Source organism: Malurus melanocephalus, unplaced genomic scaffold (assembly GCF_030028575.1).
Source record: "Malurus melanocephalus ecotype Western Australia unplaced genomic scaffold, MMel_1.1 scaffold_489, whole genome shotgun sequence".
NCBI classification, from domain to species: domain Eukaryota; kingdom Metazoa; phylum Chordata; class Aves; order Passeriformes; family Maluridae; genus Malurus; species Malurus melanocephalus.
Window position 1 is genome coordinate 180,743 of NW_026623721.1, and position 16,984 is coordinate 197,726.

The 16,984-nt window shown below is 45.8% G+C and overlaps 2 protein-coding genes across 2 annotated transcripts in view; both read left to right on the forward strand.

The window, feature by feature from the left end:
• Positions 1 to 984, forward strand: part of LOC130582387 (uncharacterized) — a 1,146-nt gene extending 162 nt beyond the window's left edge. The window contains exons 2-3 of the mRNA XM_057381048.1: positions 13 to 619; positions 945 to 984. Coding sequence (XP_057237031.1) covers positions 13 to 619; positions 945 to 984 — 647 coding nt within the window. The remainder of the gene's footprint in view (positions 1 to 12; positions 620 to 944) is intronic.
• A 4,772-nt stretch (positions 985 to 5,756) lies between these two features.
• On the forward strand, positions 5,757 to 12,501 carry CCK (cholecystokinin). Its single transcript, XM_057381052.1, has 3 exons — positions 5,757 to 5,879; positions 7,385 to 7,642; positions 11,704 to 12,501. The coding sequence occupies exons 2-3, from the start codon at positions 7,387 to 7,389 to the stop codon at positions 11,838 to 11,840; spliced, it is 393 nt and encodes a 130-aa protein (XP_057237035.1). The 5' UTR covers positions 5,757 to 5,879; positions 7,385 to 7,386; the 3' UTR covers positions 11,841 to 12,501.
• Positions 12,502 to 16,984: the final 4,483 nt, after the last annotated feature.

Genomic DNA, 16,984 nt, shown 5'->3' on the forward strand with positions numbered 1-16,984 from the left:
TCCTCCATCCAGCCGTTCCTCCATCCAGCCGTGCCTCCATCCAGCTGCTCCTCCATCCAGCCGCTCCTCCATCCATCCAGCCGTTCCTCCATCCAGCCGTGCCTCCATCCAGCCGTTCCTCCATCCAGCCGTGCCTCCATCCAGCCGTTCCTCCATCCAGCCGCTCCTCCATCCAGCCGTGCCTCCATCCAGCCGTGCCTCAATCCAGCTGCGCCTCCATCCAGCCGTTCCTCCTTCCAGCCGTGCCTCCATCCAGCCGTGCCTCCATCCAGCTGCTCCTCCATCCAGCCGTGCCTCCATCCAGCTGCTCCTCCATCCAGCCGTTCCTCCATCCAGCTGCTCCTCCATCCAGCCGTTCCTCCATCCAGCTGCTCCTCCATCCAGCCGTTCCTCCATCCAGCCGTTCCTCCATCCAGCCGTTCCTCCATCCAGCCGTGCCGCCATCACCACCTGAGCGGGAGGCGAGGCCGAGCCCGCGGCACAGCGCCCCCTGGCGGAGGGGCGATCACTGCCCCGGCCTGGCGCCCCCACCGCCCCCTGGCGGCTGTGACCGGAACTGCAGCACAGCGGAGGGCGGGGACAGTGCGGAGGGGACAGCGCTGGGYTTCTGCTTGGATTGGTTGGTGCTTATTTGCCTTGTTAGAAATATTAGCAAAGAATTGCTATTCTTTTCCAAATATTTTTGCCYGAAAGCCCCATGATTTCTGTTATAATAATTCAGAGGGAAGATAATAATTCTCCTTTCCAAGCAAGATCCCTACCTTCCTTGGCATGCACCCATCTTTCCAAGACAAACCAAGACAGATATATATCTGAGGTAAAACAAACCAGCTCCAGCATAACTCCCAAAGTATTGCTGAAATCACAGAGTTTGCCAGCAACTGGAACTTCATATATCTTCATTGTTTTTATCTAGCACACTGATTTCCTTTTTCCATTTTCAGCTTGCACAAAAGTTCTGGTCAGTTTAGAAGATACATGTAGCAAATCCCCACAGAGAATCAATTTGGTCTTTCAGAAAGGAACACAAAAAAGACAAAAAAGCAAGTGGTTTGGGATTGGGTGGTCTCATAGAAAGTGACTAGATTTTTCTCTGTTCCACTTCACCACATCTTCTTGAAACCGCAAGGAACAAAATTTGAAGACATCATATAAGTAAGTTTTCCAGTTGATCTTTAAGGAGCTTACAGGACACAGAAAGAGATCTGATTTTCTGAAGAATCCAAACCTTCTCCCAGGAAATGGGATTTTTCCTCCTATTTTCCTTCTTTGTACAACTGCAGGATAATGGGTAATTCTAAGACAAACTGTGACTTTGCATTAAGGCACATAGTTCATACCAGGAGTMCACTTTTGAAATGGGTTTCTTTRGTGTGAGSGTGSTGAGGCACTGGAACAKRTTGCCCAGAGAAGTCGTGRCACTCACTTAGTTTTTKGGTTGACTTCAAGCAGAKATTACCTTCCTCTAAAGTRGGATCAAAATTCAGAGAAAAGAGACTACCATGAAAACACTGAGATGGAAAATACTGAATTAAAAATCAAAATATTTGGAAAAACAAAATAGCAAAAATTTAATGTCTGAATCAACATGCACAAAAATAACAGCAGAACAATGTGCTGTCTTAAAATGTGTTCTGTTTTACATCTAYATTTCATGCAGCTGGTCCTAATAATCTACTCCCTAATTTGTCTGTTCCAGAAAATTATACCATTCCTTTCCCTGCTATCCTCAGCCAGTTATTCTTACTTCATTGTAATCCTACAGACTTACACTCTGTCAGCTTCACACAAAAAAAAAAAAAAGCCCCCACATTAATTTGACCCAACGCAGCACAAAATATCACCCATAAGTGTCAGGGTCCAGACAAAAGTAAAAAAAAACCCTGCATAGTGATAATCAGAAAAAAAATGTAATACTTGTAAACAAAATAAAGTATTTCTTGTTATGCACCTGGACATGAAGCCACCTGGTCCCACAGAATATGCACCTGGCTTTTATCCCTCATGGTCTAATATGCCAGCACAGCTACACTTGGCAGTATAGAGTACTAGAGTTAAGTCTAGCCTAAATATCTTAGGATCCAAAGCCATACAATAACATTGAGTAATATCCATATGGGTTTGAGGATTTCTGCTAAAAAGAAAAGGCATCAAATAAACATGATAACCATGTACTGCAAATCCCATGGGATATTGCCAATAAAAAATATATCCTGCATACACAAAGGTTGTGTGCACGTGGACATAAAGGAGGCATTGCACAGCACAAACGTGCTTACTGCTGCAGGAAAGATCTTGGCATCTCCAACACTTACAGGCGGGATCTGCTCCAGCCCTCAACAGAGGGACTGAGATATGAGCACCATGTCTTGTGCTCTAAATATTGGTGCTGGCTATCCCCATTGCAGAACAGACATAAGGAAACTTCTCCATCCCTCTGTGCTCATGCAGCCTTCTTGCTCCAAAATTCCAGCTTTGTGCTGGAACAGCACAAAATGCATACTTAGCCATACACTCTTTTGCCACCTCAGCTAAACAGGAGAAAACCTTTGGCAGATAAACAGAGAAAGCAATTGAGGATTCAAGAGTCTTGCTTGTTGGGGGTAAAGGTTAGAGAAACTCAAATCTTTTAGCAGACTTCTGCCAGAAAACAAATTTTAAAAAGCCTGCAGGATCTAAACTATGGCATCTTCCAGCTTCCTCCTCAGGGATACATCCATATTAGCATTTACTGCATTGCAGGGTTCACTTTAGGTTTAAATTTGTTTTGCATAAGTACTTGGATTCTTGCAACATCACTCAAGCTCTGGTGCAGCCCAAGCACTTTCCTTCCTGGTGATCTAAGGCTGAAGTCTTGTGTTAGGGCAGCCTCTGTCTCACCCCACCTGTGATGGTRGCACAAGGCCCTGCTATGCTCGCCACTCTACAATCCATGGCACACATTTAGGCCCAGCACCTGACAGAAACGCTGGACCTAGAACCTAGAGAACACTACAAATTAAATCCCAATTGTTTCATTTTTGTGCCACATCAATTGGCAAAGTAATACATAGTCTGAGCTTCCACAGGCAACTCACCTCCGAGTCCTGCTGTCATATTTGCTCACGCTGAACAGGCTTTCTGGTCTTTTAYCTCAGCTCAAAACTATTCTAAAATGCCATTAATTAACATCTATTTACCAAGGAATGAAACTTYCCTACAACTTCAAACTTTCCCTGAAGAAAACACAGGTAAGTCAGAAAACAATCACCAAGGACTGTACATACTAGTGTTAGGTAATTCAGTTAGGAAAATCCAATCTATTTCCTAGGCTATAGATCTTGCARCACTGATGACTTTAATAACTTGACATCGTTCCTGTTTTCTTTATTCCATTTCATATGGCATTGCCTTTCTATCTGCTCCTGAGCACAACAGGGAGCTTGGTTGTCACACATACACGTACACACACGCTCACTCCATTTGTCGAATCCCAGATATATTTATAACTGAACATATATTCCAAATCAGCTCAAAGAAAATGTAGCGTGTATTTGTTCAACCAGGCTGATATGTCARACTTAAATGCCTGCATTTATATCTGTCTGATATGAATTATGCATGTGCATTTATTAGCAAGCGCTCTCTTTCTCCTCTGTTAAGCTTTGAGCTGGTCCCTTGGGAACTCATTATCTACAGTGGGTTTCACAAGGGCTTGATGTGACTCTACCAGAATTGTTATTGTACCTTCCCAGAAAGACTGTGATACTCTTCCCAGACACCTACAGTTCAATTCAGAGTTGAGTTTTAAATTGTCTAATAGCAGTAAGTATTTTTCCCACTGAGTCAAAGTAGTGAAATTGAATTCTCTGGAATATTACCGGCTCTTTTTCCARAGACAGACAGAGGCAATGGACAGGTACTGCTGAAACAAGGGCTGGTCTTTCTCCTGGCAATCTGCTTCGACTTACTTATCTCATTTCAAAGGAGGTTTTGATTTTGCTCTTTTTTTTGCCACACCGGGATGGCGACTCTGCCCGATGCCAGCGCCGATGTCGGACATGAAAGGCAGCCCACAGCTAAGGTGCCGTATCCCGCTCGGCAACACCGTGTCAGCAGCTGGAAGGCGGTGAGAGAGCTGGTCCATCGCCATCCCCGCCACCTCCGAGGGTCTCACCGTTAGGATGGCGGGACGCGGTATCCAMGGCACSCTCTCCAGCCCGTCCCGCTCCATCMACACCGGCGCCCCAGACCGGGCACSGCTGGGATCCGGCAGCCAGGGCTCCCCCGGGCKGAGGAGATGGCGGCAGGTTGGCTTTTCCTTTTCCACTCCTACGCCACGTGGCACCCTCCTGCCATGGGATTTCGTGACTTTTCCGTGGATCTCTCTCCCTCGTGCAGCTGGATCTCCCGGGAGTGCGCGGGGCCGTGGCGCCCTCTGCGGGCCGCGGCGGGAAGGGCGCGGGGCGGGTGCGCGGGGCGATGMGCGGCAGGAACGGCGGGGGGAACAGCATGGGGAAGCAGCGCAATTCCCCCCAGGAGCCCTGGATTAGGAGGTTCAGAGAATCCCCGGCCCCCGCTCCCTGCTTTGGCGGGCTGGAGCCCTCTCTGCTGCCGTTCGGGCACGGCCCCGGAAGGCGCTCCGCGCCCGCGCAGCACAGGCGGCTCCTAGGGGAGCCTTGGTATCTCGGGGCTGCCCGGCTCCCTTCCCGGAGAGGGAAAAGCAACTTGAGGACTCGCTTSCCTCCAAACTGTAAACTTTAAGACACAGACTGAGCACAGTGACGGCTGAGCCCAGCGCTGGGTCCGAGGAGCGGCTGCTCCCGGGGGATGAGCTGCGGAGAGGYTCGGGCGGGACCGCACGGCTGCCCCAGGCGGCTCTGCCCGCCCCTCTGCGGCCTCGGCGGGGCAGCCCGGGCGGACCGAGCTTAGGGCATTTCCTCTGTGTCCCGAAAAGAGGAAGAGTGTCCGAGGCTGCTGCGGACACCTGGCGGGCATCGCCTCAGGGCAGCCCCGGTCCGACCGGGCACGGGAAGGGGCAGCGGTCACTGCAGCGGCCGAGGGAAACTGGTATTTCTATGGTCAGTAAGGGACAACCCCGCCGAAGGCATCTCCGTCCACGGTTTTCTGGGGGAATCGTCCATGGCTTTATGCGCTGCTTTGCTTTTTAAATAAAGTGRGTGTCCCGTCTTCCCAAGATGATGTTCGGGAGAGCCTAGGAGAGGAAAGGGAGGAGGGAAGCGTTTGTGGCCCCGGGCTCAGKTCATAGGAGGCTGCAGAGAATGGAACCCCGCGCCCCAGACCCCGCACCCGCCGGTATGCGCGGCCAGGACGAGCCACCCGCTTGCCGCGACCCGGGAGCGACTCCCGACGGCCGGAGCTGCCGGTGCTGAGGGCGCGAGTCCCACCGGGAGCCTCTCGCCGGGAAGGAGCTGTGGKCATCCCCCCCACCCCAGTCAGGAGCATTTTAATTGCCCAACTGAGAGCCAGCCTGGGCTTCCAGCTCCTTTGTGCCCAGGCGAGCGCTTCCCTCCGAAGGGAACGGGGAGCRCCCGTCGGGGGCCGGCCCGTGGGGCAGGGCCAGCTCCGCGGAGCCCGCACAGCTCCGCACCCAGCGGCAYGGCCGGAGGGAGGGAGGGAGRGCAGGAGGGCGGGGAAGGAGCCCCRCTCGCCCCGTGAGGCACACCCAGCCCGGTGCCGGTCCCGGGGCGGGGGTGAGGCGGCAGCGGGGGGCTGAGCGGGCGGGGGCCCCGGCTGCGTCAGAGATGTGTAAAYACCGCCGCGCTGCCCGCCGCTATTTAAGGGGCCCAGGCTGAGTCTCCCCTGACTTCCCTGCTTGGGCACACGCAGGACTCACTGCTCCCAGCTCGAGTCGGACCTTGGRAAAGCGCGGCGGAAAGGTAGGGAAGCACCTGTCACTCTCTTCTGACTGCACCACTGGTGAGGGTGGGGAGGCAAATGGGGATGCCTGGTGCTTACCTTGTGTGGCGGCTCGGAGGGCATCCCGCTGTGTGCCGGAGGAAACGCTTCCCGCTGGGAAGAATCCCGCCCGCTCCCGAGAAGCGCGAGCAGCCGGGCGGACCCCAGCGCGGGGCGAGGGATGCGGCGAGCGGGRCTCCCCACCGTCCCAGCGGAGGTGGGATTTTGGCTTTGGCAATGTTAGCAAGGACATGCATACTTAGATGTGTATATACAAATATATATATATATATATATACATTTATATATATATATAAGTATGTCTACAAAAAATACAGGACTCGGGGCAGTTGAAAGGATGCAATGCACCTGCGGTTTCTCAGTACCCAAACCGATATGGRTACGTCATCAATAACCATGCTGGAGTGACATTTCAACTTCCTTCATTCACCTCCTAATAATGTTTTAAATCCCCCATGCTTTATATACGGTGTATTATTTCAATCTGGTGTATGTGGTCGGCAAAATAACTTAATTTTGCCCCCTTCTAAAATTAAAATATTACATTGTTTAGCAGTGTACTGCTAAAGAACTTAAGCAGTTAAAAAAAAAAATCACGTAGCTGAGATAATTCATGTGTATTTGTAAGTGAAAATTACCCCCATAGCATCAAGTACTAGGTAGCTCATTTCTTCTAAGGATTGAGATAATTTCTCTGTTTCCAGAAATAAAAAATACTRTTTCAGCTTATGGGTTAAGACAATTTAATCAACCAACATTGTTTTGCTTAGTACACACTTAAGGAAGCAGTAGAAATCTAAATTCTCTGTTCAACAGGAAGAAGATGTTKAAGTTGTGCTTTATTTCTTACAGCTTTTAACTAAATAATTTTTACCACTCCAGCTATTAGATCAAGTTCTTTGGGGCAGGGGTGCTACGTTTTGGAGTTTATTTGACTGGGACAAGGTTTTGTTTTTTCTTTTTGTGTATGATGAGATGAAACCTCTTGAACACTAAAGTTGAACTCGATGAACGTTAATAGAAAAAAGGCTCTTCATGAACTTGTCAAAACTGAGTATCTGTAATAATATCAGGGTTTAGTGCAATAGCCAACTGAAATGTTTGAATCATGAGTTATTTTCACAGAGATGTATTTATGTCCTTTAAGTTTTTATGAAATAGGTCTTCCTCCAGAAAAAGAAAAGCAAATGATAATTGAGTAGATCAGGGAGATACAGCGCATAGAAGGCTAGAAAAAAGAAAATTAATTACCTGTACCTTCCTCTTTAACAATGATATTTAGCTATTCACATATGTGTTTTCCAACTTAAGACAGATCCCACAGTTAACTACATTTAAAAAGCCCCAACAGAGCCCTGGTTTGCTCAGAAGCCGGCATCCCCAGTGGGGGGAAGGTGTGGTTAGGGACAGCGCACAAGGTGGTAAATGTGCTCATTTGACAGCCCGCTGTTCCTTTTCYCCGCAGCGATGTACAGCGGGATATGCATCTGCGTGCTCCTTGCCGTGCTCTCGGCGAGCTCCTTGGGACAGCAGGCCATGGGATCGCACAATGGGAATCCTCTGCCTGCTGAGCTGGAGCAGAGCCTGACAGAACATCACCGGCACRTCCGCGCCCCGTCCTCTGCCGGGTCCCTGAAACCCCTGCCACGGCTGGATGGCAGCAGTGACCAAAGAGCCAACATCGGTGCTTTGCTGGCCAAGTACCTCCAGCAAGCCAGAAAAGGTACTGCACAAAGCCTCTTCCTGTGCCAGGGGGGTTTCCTGCAGGGATACCCAGGTGTTGRCATAACCCTGTCACCATCTAATGTGAATTCCTAGAGAAGATAGGATTTAGAATTTGTCTGGTTGTTTCTGAAGTAGAGAGCATTCCAAATGCTCTCTCCCAAACCCCTCACAAAAAAAAAAAGGATTTATTTGTAGCAGCCTCTGACTGAGAATCATGTAAAGATAACCATAGAAAATGCCACCTTCTTGTCAGGTTACAGTCCAGCTTTTATTTTTAACTATTTTCATTGTCTTATTATTTTCGTGGTATTTCCAGTATGTTGTATCTCAGATAAAGCAATTACACTTTCTTAAAAGTTTTTAATTTAGTTAAAATCTTCCCTCCTTCTTTTTAAACTTAGGAGAGCAGGAAAACTTTTCTGAGGATAAATGCAGACCAAATGGCTAGCATCACCTCAGCCAGAGATACCTGTACCAGGGAAATATTCTGAGTGTTAGATTTTTTTACATATTTTTTTCCCCAGAGGAACAGCTTTCACAACACCAGAATTCACATTTATTAGTGCAATAATTAAAAGAAATGATAAGCAAAAGCACATTTGTTGAAGCAAATTTGTTGATTCCTGATAGGTTTTTGGTCTCAGGCAGCTTGGGAACACAATATTGCAGTCACCTAAAACCTCCACGGCACTGTGTAACAAGGGCATGAAGCATCAGTAGAGCAATGGAATTACAGGGCTTCATTCTTATCATGAGATTTTATTAGTCACTCGAGGAAACCATTGTATTACCTGAGGGAAAGTGTAAAGCTATCCCTGTCGACACCTTACAGAATATATTTTACACAGACAGAAAAGCATGCCATCTGTGCTACCAGGAAAAATGGTGGCTCAAAATCATTGGCCACTGACACTTGCCCAAGAAAACATTTTTCTGAATGAGCTGTCTCATCTCTATAGTGCTGTGTCTCAATAGAGTAACACCATGGGCAGCCTAATTGCTGTGGTCTTCTGGCTGCTGACCTCGGTGAGAGCCACTACAGAAATTTTGTTTACCTGTGAATGCTTCACTCCAGTCTGTGCCCTGGACTATAGGGAAAAAAAAAAGACATCTAAGAAGGAAAAAAGGCTTCAAGAGAAGCCAGTAATTAAGACTAGGATTATCCAGCCATATAGACATTGAGAAATTAATTCACATCCAGCTCCAGACAGTGCTTAGGATAAAATTCACTTCATATAAGTAAAGGCTTCCTCCTCTCCTGTCTCTCCACATAATGCAGATCATTTAACTCTCCTCTCTGGGTAGCTTTCCTCAGACCTTTATGCTAGGCAAATCCTATGCTTGTCTGTGATGGTGGTCTGCAATTAAGAGATGCCACATGTGTTTCTGTATGACTTATGCAGCCATACACACTCCTCTGTGTACACAGAACRCAGCCAAGCCAGAAACAACAGAAAAATGAATCCCTTTCAACTGATGCCTGAAAAATTTAATCTCACGTCAGCAATTTGCACAATACCCGTTAAGGAACTTCTCARTGTTCATGCAATTTAATGGAAAGATTGTTCAGATAGGAAATTCCACAATCCAGTGCTACACTTCATGTTGTTATTGAATAAGAAGGTTATTGCAGGAGTCTGCAAAGCAGAATYCTTGTTGCCTTTTCCCAGCATAGTCATTGCTGCCCACACACGTAGAAATTGAACTCCTCATTCTAGTTTATGTATCCATTATATTCCCTTAAATATCTGGCTGACATTTCCAAATAGATTAACAAGATAAAGTGAAAAAATACCCTTTACATTTAAGATGTCTTCTTCTGTAAATATTAATATGAGGAACGACTTCCTGCATATGAGTTATTGACATGTATAATTGATTCTCAAAAGTGTCTGGAAGCAGAGGTTGAGATTCCTGTGATTTGACTAGGCTAGATGGATTCTAGTTTGTAGATGTAGTTGCTGGAGAGAAGATTCATGGGACAAACAGTATTTACTTAATTTATAACACACATACAGTGCTCCCATCAAAACATCCTATTSTCATTTAATGTGAAGACTCTGGGCAGTACTTCAGAAATCTCTGCAGAGCACTCACATCRACTGTGTTAGTCATTTCTAACCTGCCTAAACCCTAATACTCACCAGAAAATTCCATCTAGGRGGAAAGAGAGTTTGGGCTTTTGTCAATGTCAGCAGTCACCAGTAGAGTGGTGTTTGTCCTCATGGTTAATAGAACCGCTGGTTTTGTACCRTGTTTGCAGTTAAAACAGTGAGAGAGTTAAGTTCCCTCGAGGGCTTAGGGATTGATGGCAGCCTTGTGGCTGAACTGCTCCATTTCTGAATACGTTTGTCATACACTCATTCTGCAGTATCCACATGACATCTCTGGTGAGTTGAGGAAAGGTAATTAAGGTGCTGTTAGGAAATCTGGGACCGAAGCTTTCAATTATTGAAAAGCCTGTTCATCTGCAGGCTTTCAGCTTGAATCTGGCACTGTGTAGAAGAGTTCAGCTCTTCAGCCAGTGACAGGCACATTTAATGTCCTCTGAGGAGCCCTAGACAGGCCAGAGAGAAGTGGCCCCAGGGGAGCCTTTAGAGCCCACAGGTCGTGGCAGGTTCAGAAATCTCTTAAACACCAACATCGGAGTGATGGCTCTGTGCTGCCTGAGCCCTGCCTGTTATTGTGCTAAGGAGCCATTATCATTAACTTAACTACACTTCTTGAATTATGACTCTAAGCTTCATGGGGCTTGAGCATTGAATGATAGACATTCTATTCTAGGGATGATAAAATTTTTGTCATTTTGTTCTGGGTAAATATCTTAAACAAGGCTTTTTGGTTTGTTTTTTTTTTTTTAAACCTTCAACTCCCTGGAAGCCCTCACAAAAAGTAATGCAGCTTTTTATTTTACTGGGTCATGTTCATCATAAATCATTACATGAGGAAGACCTTGGAATATAAAAGCAAAGAGTTATCAAGGGTTTCTTTGAAACACAAGAAACCKTAAGCAAGGCAATTGTATAGATTGGGATATTTGGGATGTTATTTGGGATCCTTTTACTTTTTGATGAACTTGAGTATTCCTCAGGCCTCAGTCTGTGTTGAATACTGATATATTGAATCTGTTCTTCCCTCACTCAAAGCTTAACTCCGTCTAGTTACTGGTATATATCAGTTTTGTCTGTTTCCAGGGAGTAGAGGGAGAAGTCGTTGATCTTTCCCTGTGTTTTTAGTTACATCATATGATGATCTGAAAACAGAGGATTGTAGCCCTTTTTTAAAGCATAAATTCTCCTTGCAAATAGTTTGTGCATCAAAGATGCACAGCTTCAGCAAGGCATAGAGCAAGGATAAGGCAAGATCAGAAATCAGCACCCAACCCTGCTGTGAAAAGAATTGTGAAAGCTTTGGATAAGCAATAAAAAAATTGCGGACACAGTAAAAAGCCCTGTGTAATTCCAGCAACAGGTATCTCTAACTGTGAATTCCAGACACAASTTTCTCCATTTCAGGACTATTCCTACTTTTCCACAATATCTAGGATTTATAACTCCACCCTGCTTGTGACCAAATTTGCACTATGAGAGCTCCTGTACTTACATTTCTGTCTTTTTAAGAAGTACAGGACTGTGGTGTCTTAGGCATGAGTCTGCTCTCAAGAAGTGTTATTTTGCATCTAGAGCAACTCTCCCAATACCAGCAAGCAAACATGGGGCTTTATATCAATAATGAGAAATGGTTTGGACTCTCTCTCTCTAGCAAAATGGGAAGGAAAAATCTATCCATATTCCTTCCTGTCAGACAGGAGCAGAATGTTCCTGCAGCAGGAGGTAGAAAATGATCTGTTTATTTTGCACTGAAAAAATCCAAGCCACTTTCAGGACTTTACCTCTGAGTTTTCTGTTGATGTTTTCCCCAGTGGCATTACCTGGCCTGAATTGGGTCCATTCCAACCACTGCAGACATCTGCTAATGACTGCAAAGTAGATCAGAGAATGAGTGAACCTGGAAAACGTGTCCTCTTACTCTCTGATCTCCCAAACTCTTTTTCCTCAGGTTCCACTGGAAGATTCTCAGTCATGGGAAACAGGGTACAGAGCATTGACCCTACTCACAGGATAAATGACAGAGACTACATGGGCTGGATGGATTTTGGACGCCGCAGTGCTGAAGAATAYGAGTATTCTTCCTGAAGAACACCAAACTATAGCAACAAGAAAAGCAAAAATCACACTCCCATGTCTGCACAAAAAGAGATAAATCAATTTGTTGTCCTCTACAAATCAGTGTTTTGAAGCATTTAAAATCATGTATTTGACCTGAGTTTGTCTGTAAGACTTTACAACGCAATATATACATATGCAGAATTTTCCAGAAAATGTTTTCTTTCTTTTGTGGTTTCTCATACATGGATACCATATTAAAATGATTTCACTTATCCCTCCTTGTCCCGTCACTGCATGTTGCTGGGTGTCTTACTGTAAAGAGAGGCAGGAYAATGCCTTCATTCAGCAATGTAAATATATTCCACTTATTGAGTATTCGGCTAGATTATCCACTTTTCAGAGAAATCTTGTGTCAGTTCCATTGCCCAAATATAAACACAGCAGCACAACACTGCCAGAAAAGACCAGTTATCCTCATGGAGGCCCGATTTGCAAAGGACTGAGTTGTACACTGAGCCCACATGTTTGCAGCAAATAGCCAACAGCACTAAAATAATGAAAAAGGAATGACACCAACAATGAAAAAGGAAATGACACCAACATGTTTCATCTTCCTGGCTTATTTATGTTGTGAACTCAATGTGAAAGTTCTGCTGGTGGCTGCGAATCATAGAATAAACAGAGCATTCCCTGCCGTGTGGTGAGCCAAGCATTCATTTGGGAGGGGGTGAGGACAGGTCCCTGAGCAGAGCAGGTGATCCTGAGAGGGAGAGGTGTGGGAGCAGTGTAGTCACTGTGTCCTTAAAGGACGGAGGCAGCTCCCAAGTGTCACAGAGGCTGATGAGTTGGCTGTTGGCCCCCAATGTGGAGAGAAGGAGGGAGGCTCTGGGCAGCTCTTACCCAGCTCAGAGCAGGGCAGAGGGCCCTGAGTTCCAAGCTGGGCAGTGATCCCRGCTTATGCAACACCAGCACCCTGCAGTTCCTGCAGTTGTTCCTGTCTGATTGTGGCAGGCTGCAAAAAAGTGTTTCACCTGCACTCTCCTCCTCCAGCACAGGTAACCAACCTCCCTGCAGCTYCTGGGTCTCCTTCAGCAGCTGGATCTCACATGTAAGGAATTCCCTAGATTGTGAAGGAGGTGATTTTTGCATTGCATAATTCACAGAGTTTCTCCCAAATKTGTGTGCGCTAATAAAAAGCCAGGAAAATATTTGTCACAGGCAGGAAAGCAGAGCCTTGCCAAAGGAGAGAGACAGCAATTTCTGCAGCAGTTAAGAGCTTAATAATAGTTTCTACAATACAAAGAAAATACTTGTGCTAAACCAAAATTCTAGTAGAATGAAGAAGACTGAGAAACAAACCAAAATGGTTGTGCCAAGGGCTGAGCACAAAAACACTTTGAGGGGCTGTTCCCAGCAGCAGCAGCTGGGAGAGCAAACATTTTTTATTTTTATTGCAGAATCTGCAGTGAAAGGGAGATTTCAGCAAACTGTACCGAGGAGTTTTCTCTCATAACACCAAATATATAAATATTTTTAAATGGATCTCATCCTGAAAACATGGAAATGCCTTCTGCTTTTCTTCCTTTCAAGCTCCTCCCAGTCAGCCAGTTTCCAAGCCACCTAGTTTGGCTTTTTTTTTTTTTGTTCCTTTCCAAGCATAATGAGTCCCAAACCACCTAAATTCTCCCCTTGGTTTTGGTTATTGCTCACAGCAAAAGTCCAAAGAACCCATTTTTTTCCAAAACTTTCAAACAAGAGATTAAAACCAATTAATCTATTCTTTTTAAACAGAGGGAAATACAAATAAATCTAAAAATGCATGTATTTAAACATTTCCCACCAAAATTATGTTTCTTTWGAAGTAACTTGGGAGAAAACTAAGTTTCTGCTTTGCTCTTTTAAATTAATGTCAGGAACATTCAAGCAATATTTTGAAATGTTTCCACTCCTGGCTTACACTGATGAAGGATGTAATATTGTAATATTGCAGGGGGACTGAGAGTGGGTGATGTTACAAATCAAGCCTTACTACTGCAGAATGTTATCATTAGGAAAAAAAAGCCCTCAAACCTTTTCTTTTTCTGCTTCTTTTCATTTCCTACATGCATATGGATGGAGAGACAAAGATGTTCTTTCCCATTCCTCTCCTCTGGAGGTTTCTGAAGACAGTGCATGGCCCCCAGTGCAGTCAGGTGATAGATTTGGCAGCTTTTACCTGTCRCTCCTCCAGGGCAGGAGCATCTTTGCCTGGCTTACAGAAATGGTTTCACCACCTGACTGACACAAGGGAGTGTTAAGGATAAAGAAATCTGGGGGCAATTGCAGGAGTTATGAAGAGAGAGACACTGGGACACAGTGCTGTCCCTCAAGACAAGGGGGAACTGGCTGTTAGCAGCTCAGCAACATTATCATCTTTATCTTAAAAATATCCATCACCTTCTCCTCTGGAACCAGAAGAAATACCCCAAGTGGGAAAGGATTGTAAAGGCTGCTGAGACATCATTCAGCTCCCAGGGGACCTGGAGGTGCYAATCTGAGCTAAACAGAGGAGCCAGCACACTGGGGAAAATCACACAGCCCTGGTAGCTGCAACCCTCAGCCCATGGTGTTTGTGAAGCCACTCTCCAGGGTGTCCTGTGTTAACCCAAGGGAAGCAGCAGCCTTGGGGAGGGAGGCCCTGGATGGGGATGGAGGACAGGAGCCCCTTACATCCAGCGAAGGCTTTGGGCTGAGGTGCCCCACGGATTCCAGCATAYACAGCAGTGCATTGGCACAACCTCCTGATGCTGTCTGGGATGTGAGATTCCTGGCACTGCCAACTATCTGGACATTTACTTCAGCTTTATCCAAATTCATCTTAAGGAAAACATGTGCATTGCTGCTAAATTTACACTGGCAAGATAGCAAATCTGTACCTTTTTGYATTTAAAAGGCAGTTTATTTTCTCCATGAACTCGATTCAATTAGTTCTGTTCCAGCTTTATTCACTTTATTTCAAAACAGGTACTGGGCAAATTCCATGAATGGAGCAGCTCACCGCGAACACCACATAAATTATTTGGGAAAAGCTCGTTGTTCTGCTTTTGCAGAGCTGTGCATACAGCAGCTGTGAAAAGAGAGTAGAATCAGCAAGTGCTCCTTATGGGAATGAGGAGAAACCCAGGCAAGAGAGAGGGAGGGGACAGCTTTGCCTGGGATCTTGGGYATCACGTGAGGGAAACCTCAGTTATACCAGTGCACCTGACCCTGAACAGTCTCATCTKCCCTGGTATCTCACACAGGAACATGTGTGGATCCCGCTCTCTTCTCCCTGGCTTTGATGCATCCCCAGCTGCTCCATCCTTGCTGCATGGGGACTGGCAACATGCCAGATGTTGGCAGCTGCAGCCMGCTGTGCACGTTTCAACAAGCCTGACAGCAAAGCAGGCACTTCCCTCTGCAAGGCTTGAGCAGAGGAATTTGCAAGTCAAACAAGATGAACGTTTCAACGTCCCAGCAGAGCAGCCAAAGCCTTCTCTGTGTGCTCAATTTTTGTATCCCCTAAATTCATTAAAATTCCCTTAAATAAAAAAAACTGGCTGTGTGCTTGTTAAAGCTTTAATCATTTCTAAGTACCTGAACAGCAGTTGGATTCAGCACAGCTTGAAACCTATTTCAGCAGGACAAAAATCTCTGTAATCTTTTCAATGCAAACATTACCGGCKTCTGAAATGTACACCATTCTCACATGAAAGCCCATTATAGCTAAGGGCATTGCTAAGCACCAACTTTCAGGCCTTTCACTTTCCTGACCATTGTGTGGYTCGGTTGGCTTGTTAAGTGAATTAAAGCAGATGTGAACACAGCCCGCAGTGAGATGTGGGAGCACAGCTGAACGAGGCTGATTCTTCACCGTGAAGCCACAGGCAGCTGATGCTGTCTGTACCAAAGGAACCTGGGACATATCTCAACAGCACTGCTGGACTTTTCAACTCAATGTAGAGAGCTGCCAATAAATATGTTCAGGAAGCTGGGAGAAACACTTAAATCTCTGTGCACAATAGTAGTGTGTTGTGGGGCCATACAATGCTTAGGATACATGCAAACGGAAGAGGGGAAGAGTCTCAAAAGGCTTTTTTAGCAGTCTTGGCACTCCAAAGAACATCCTGTGTGTCCACAGCCCAGGCTTAGACACAATCCTCAGTACCTCATCTTCCTGTCCAATGCAGCTTTCAGAGGAGCATTACCAGAAGTGAAAATGCATCCAGAAAACTTTCTGAGACATTTGAATATTGCAATTGTGGAGGACTACTTCAACACTGTCTCTTCTGCATACCCCAGAATCAGATTCAGCTCYCACCTTCCCTGGAGTGGTACTTGCTTAACTGATCCTGTTCCCAGGCAAGGAGGGCGGGATGCACAGTGCTCATCCTCCCTGGATCTCTCCGATTAACCATTAACTTTCTGACCAGGAGTGTCCCCCGGGCTTGGAGCTGGGCAGAGAGGAAGGATGAATGTCTGCACTCACTGAAAGTCCCTGGCTGTGCCYGTGGCATCAGCCTCTCGCAGCTGGCGTAGGGCACTGCGTCACACCAATGCAAGCCCTCCACCAGTTTATTTTGGCATCACTGCTATGGCATTTTCTCCCTGTAGCAAGTGTGTGATATAAATGCTATTATTTCCCTCTCCTCCTCACACACACACACACACACACACACACACACACACACACACATCGTTCACCTCAATGAGGCTATCTAATCTTTCTAGGAATTACTGCCTGACTACTCTGTCCTCCAGGGAGCTTTTCCCATTTTTAGCTTTCACTGTGTGTGCAGGTTTTTTGAGTTTCTCACTACCTGATGTTTGCTCAGTGTAATGTTCCCTCCCTCAGTAATGAAGATATTGGCTAACAGCARACCTCAGTCCTGTCTCTTTTGAAAAACACAGACTGTTTCCTCCTTATTCTGTACTTTCACATTTTGTCACTACAGGTTTTGCACTGTATTAGGCAGGAGAGTGCAAATTTCTCTCCTCTTCAAAATAGAGAAAGCAAACAACGTTCCATTCTGCATTTTTACAAATCAAACCAAAAAAATGAAGAAGCACATTTGCTTCTCTATTTTCTTTTGACTCAAGTTTCACTGATTCCAGCAAACTTAAAATCAGAAAACTTCTCAACCAGTTCTGTG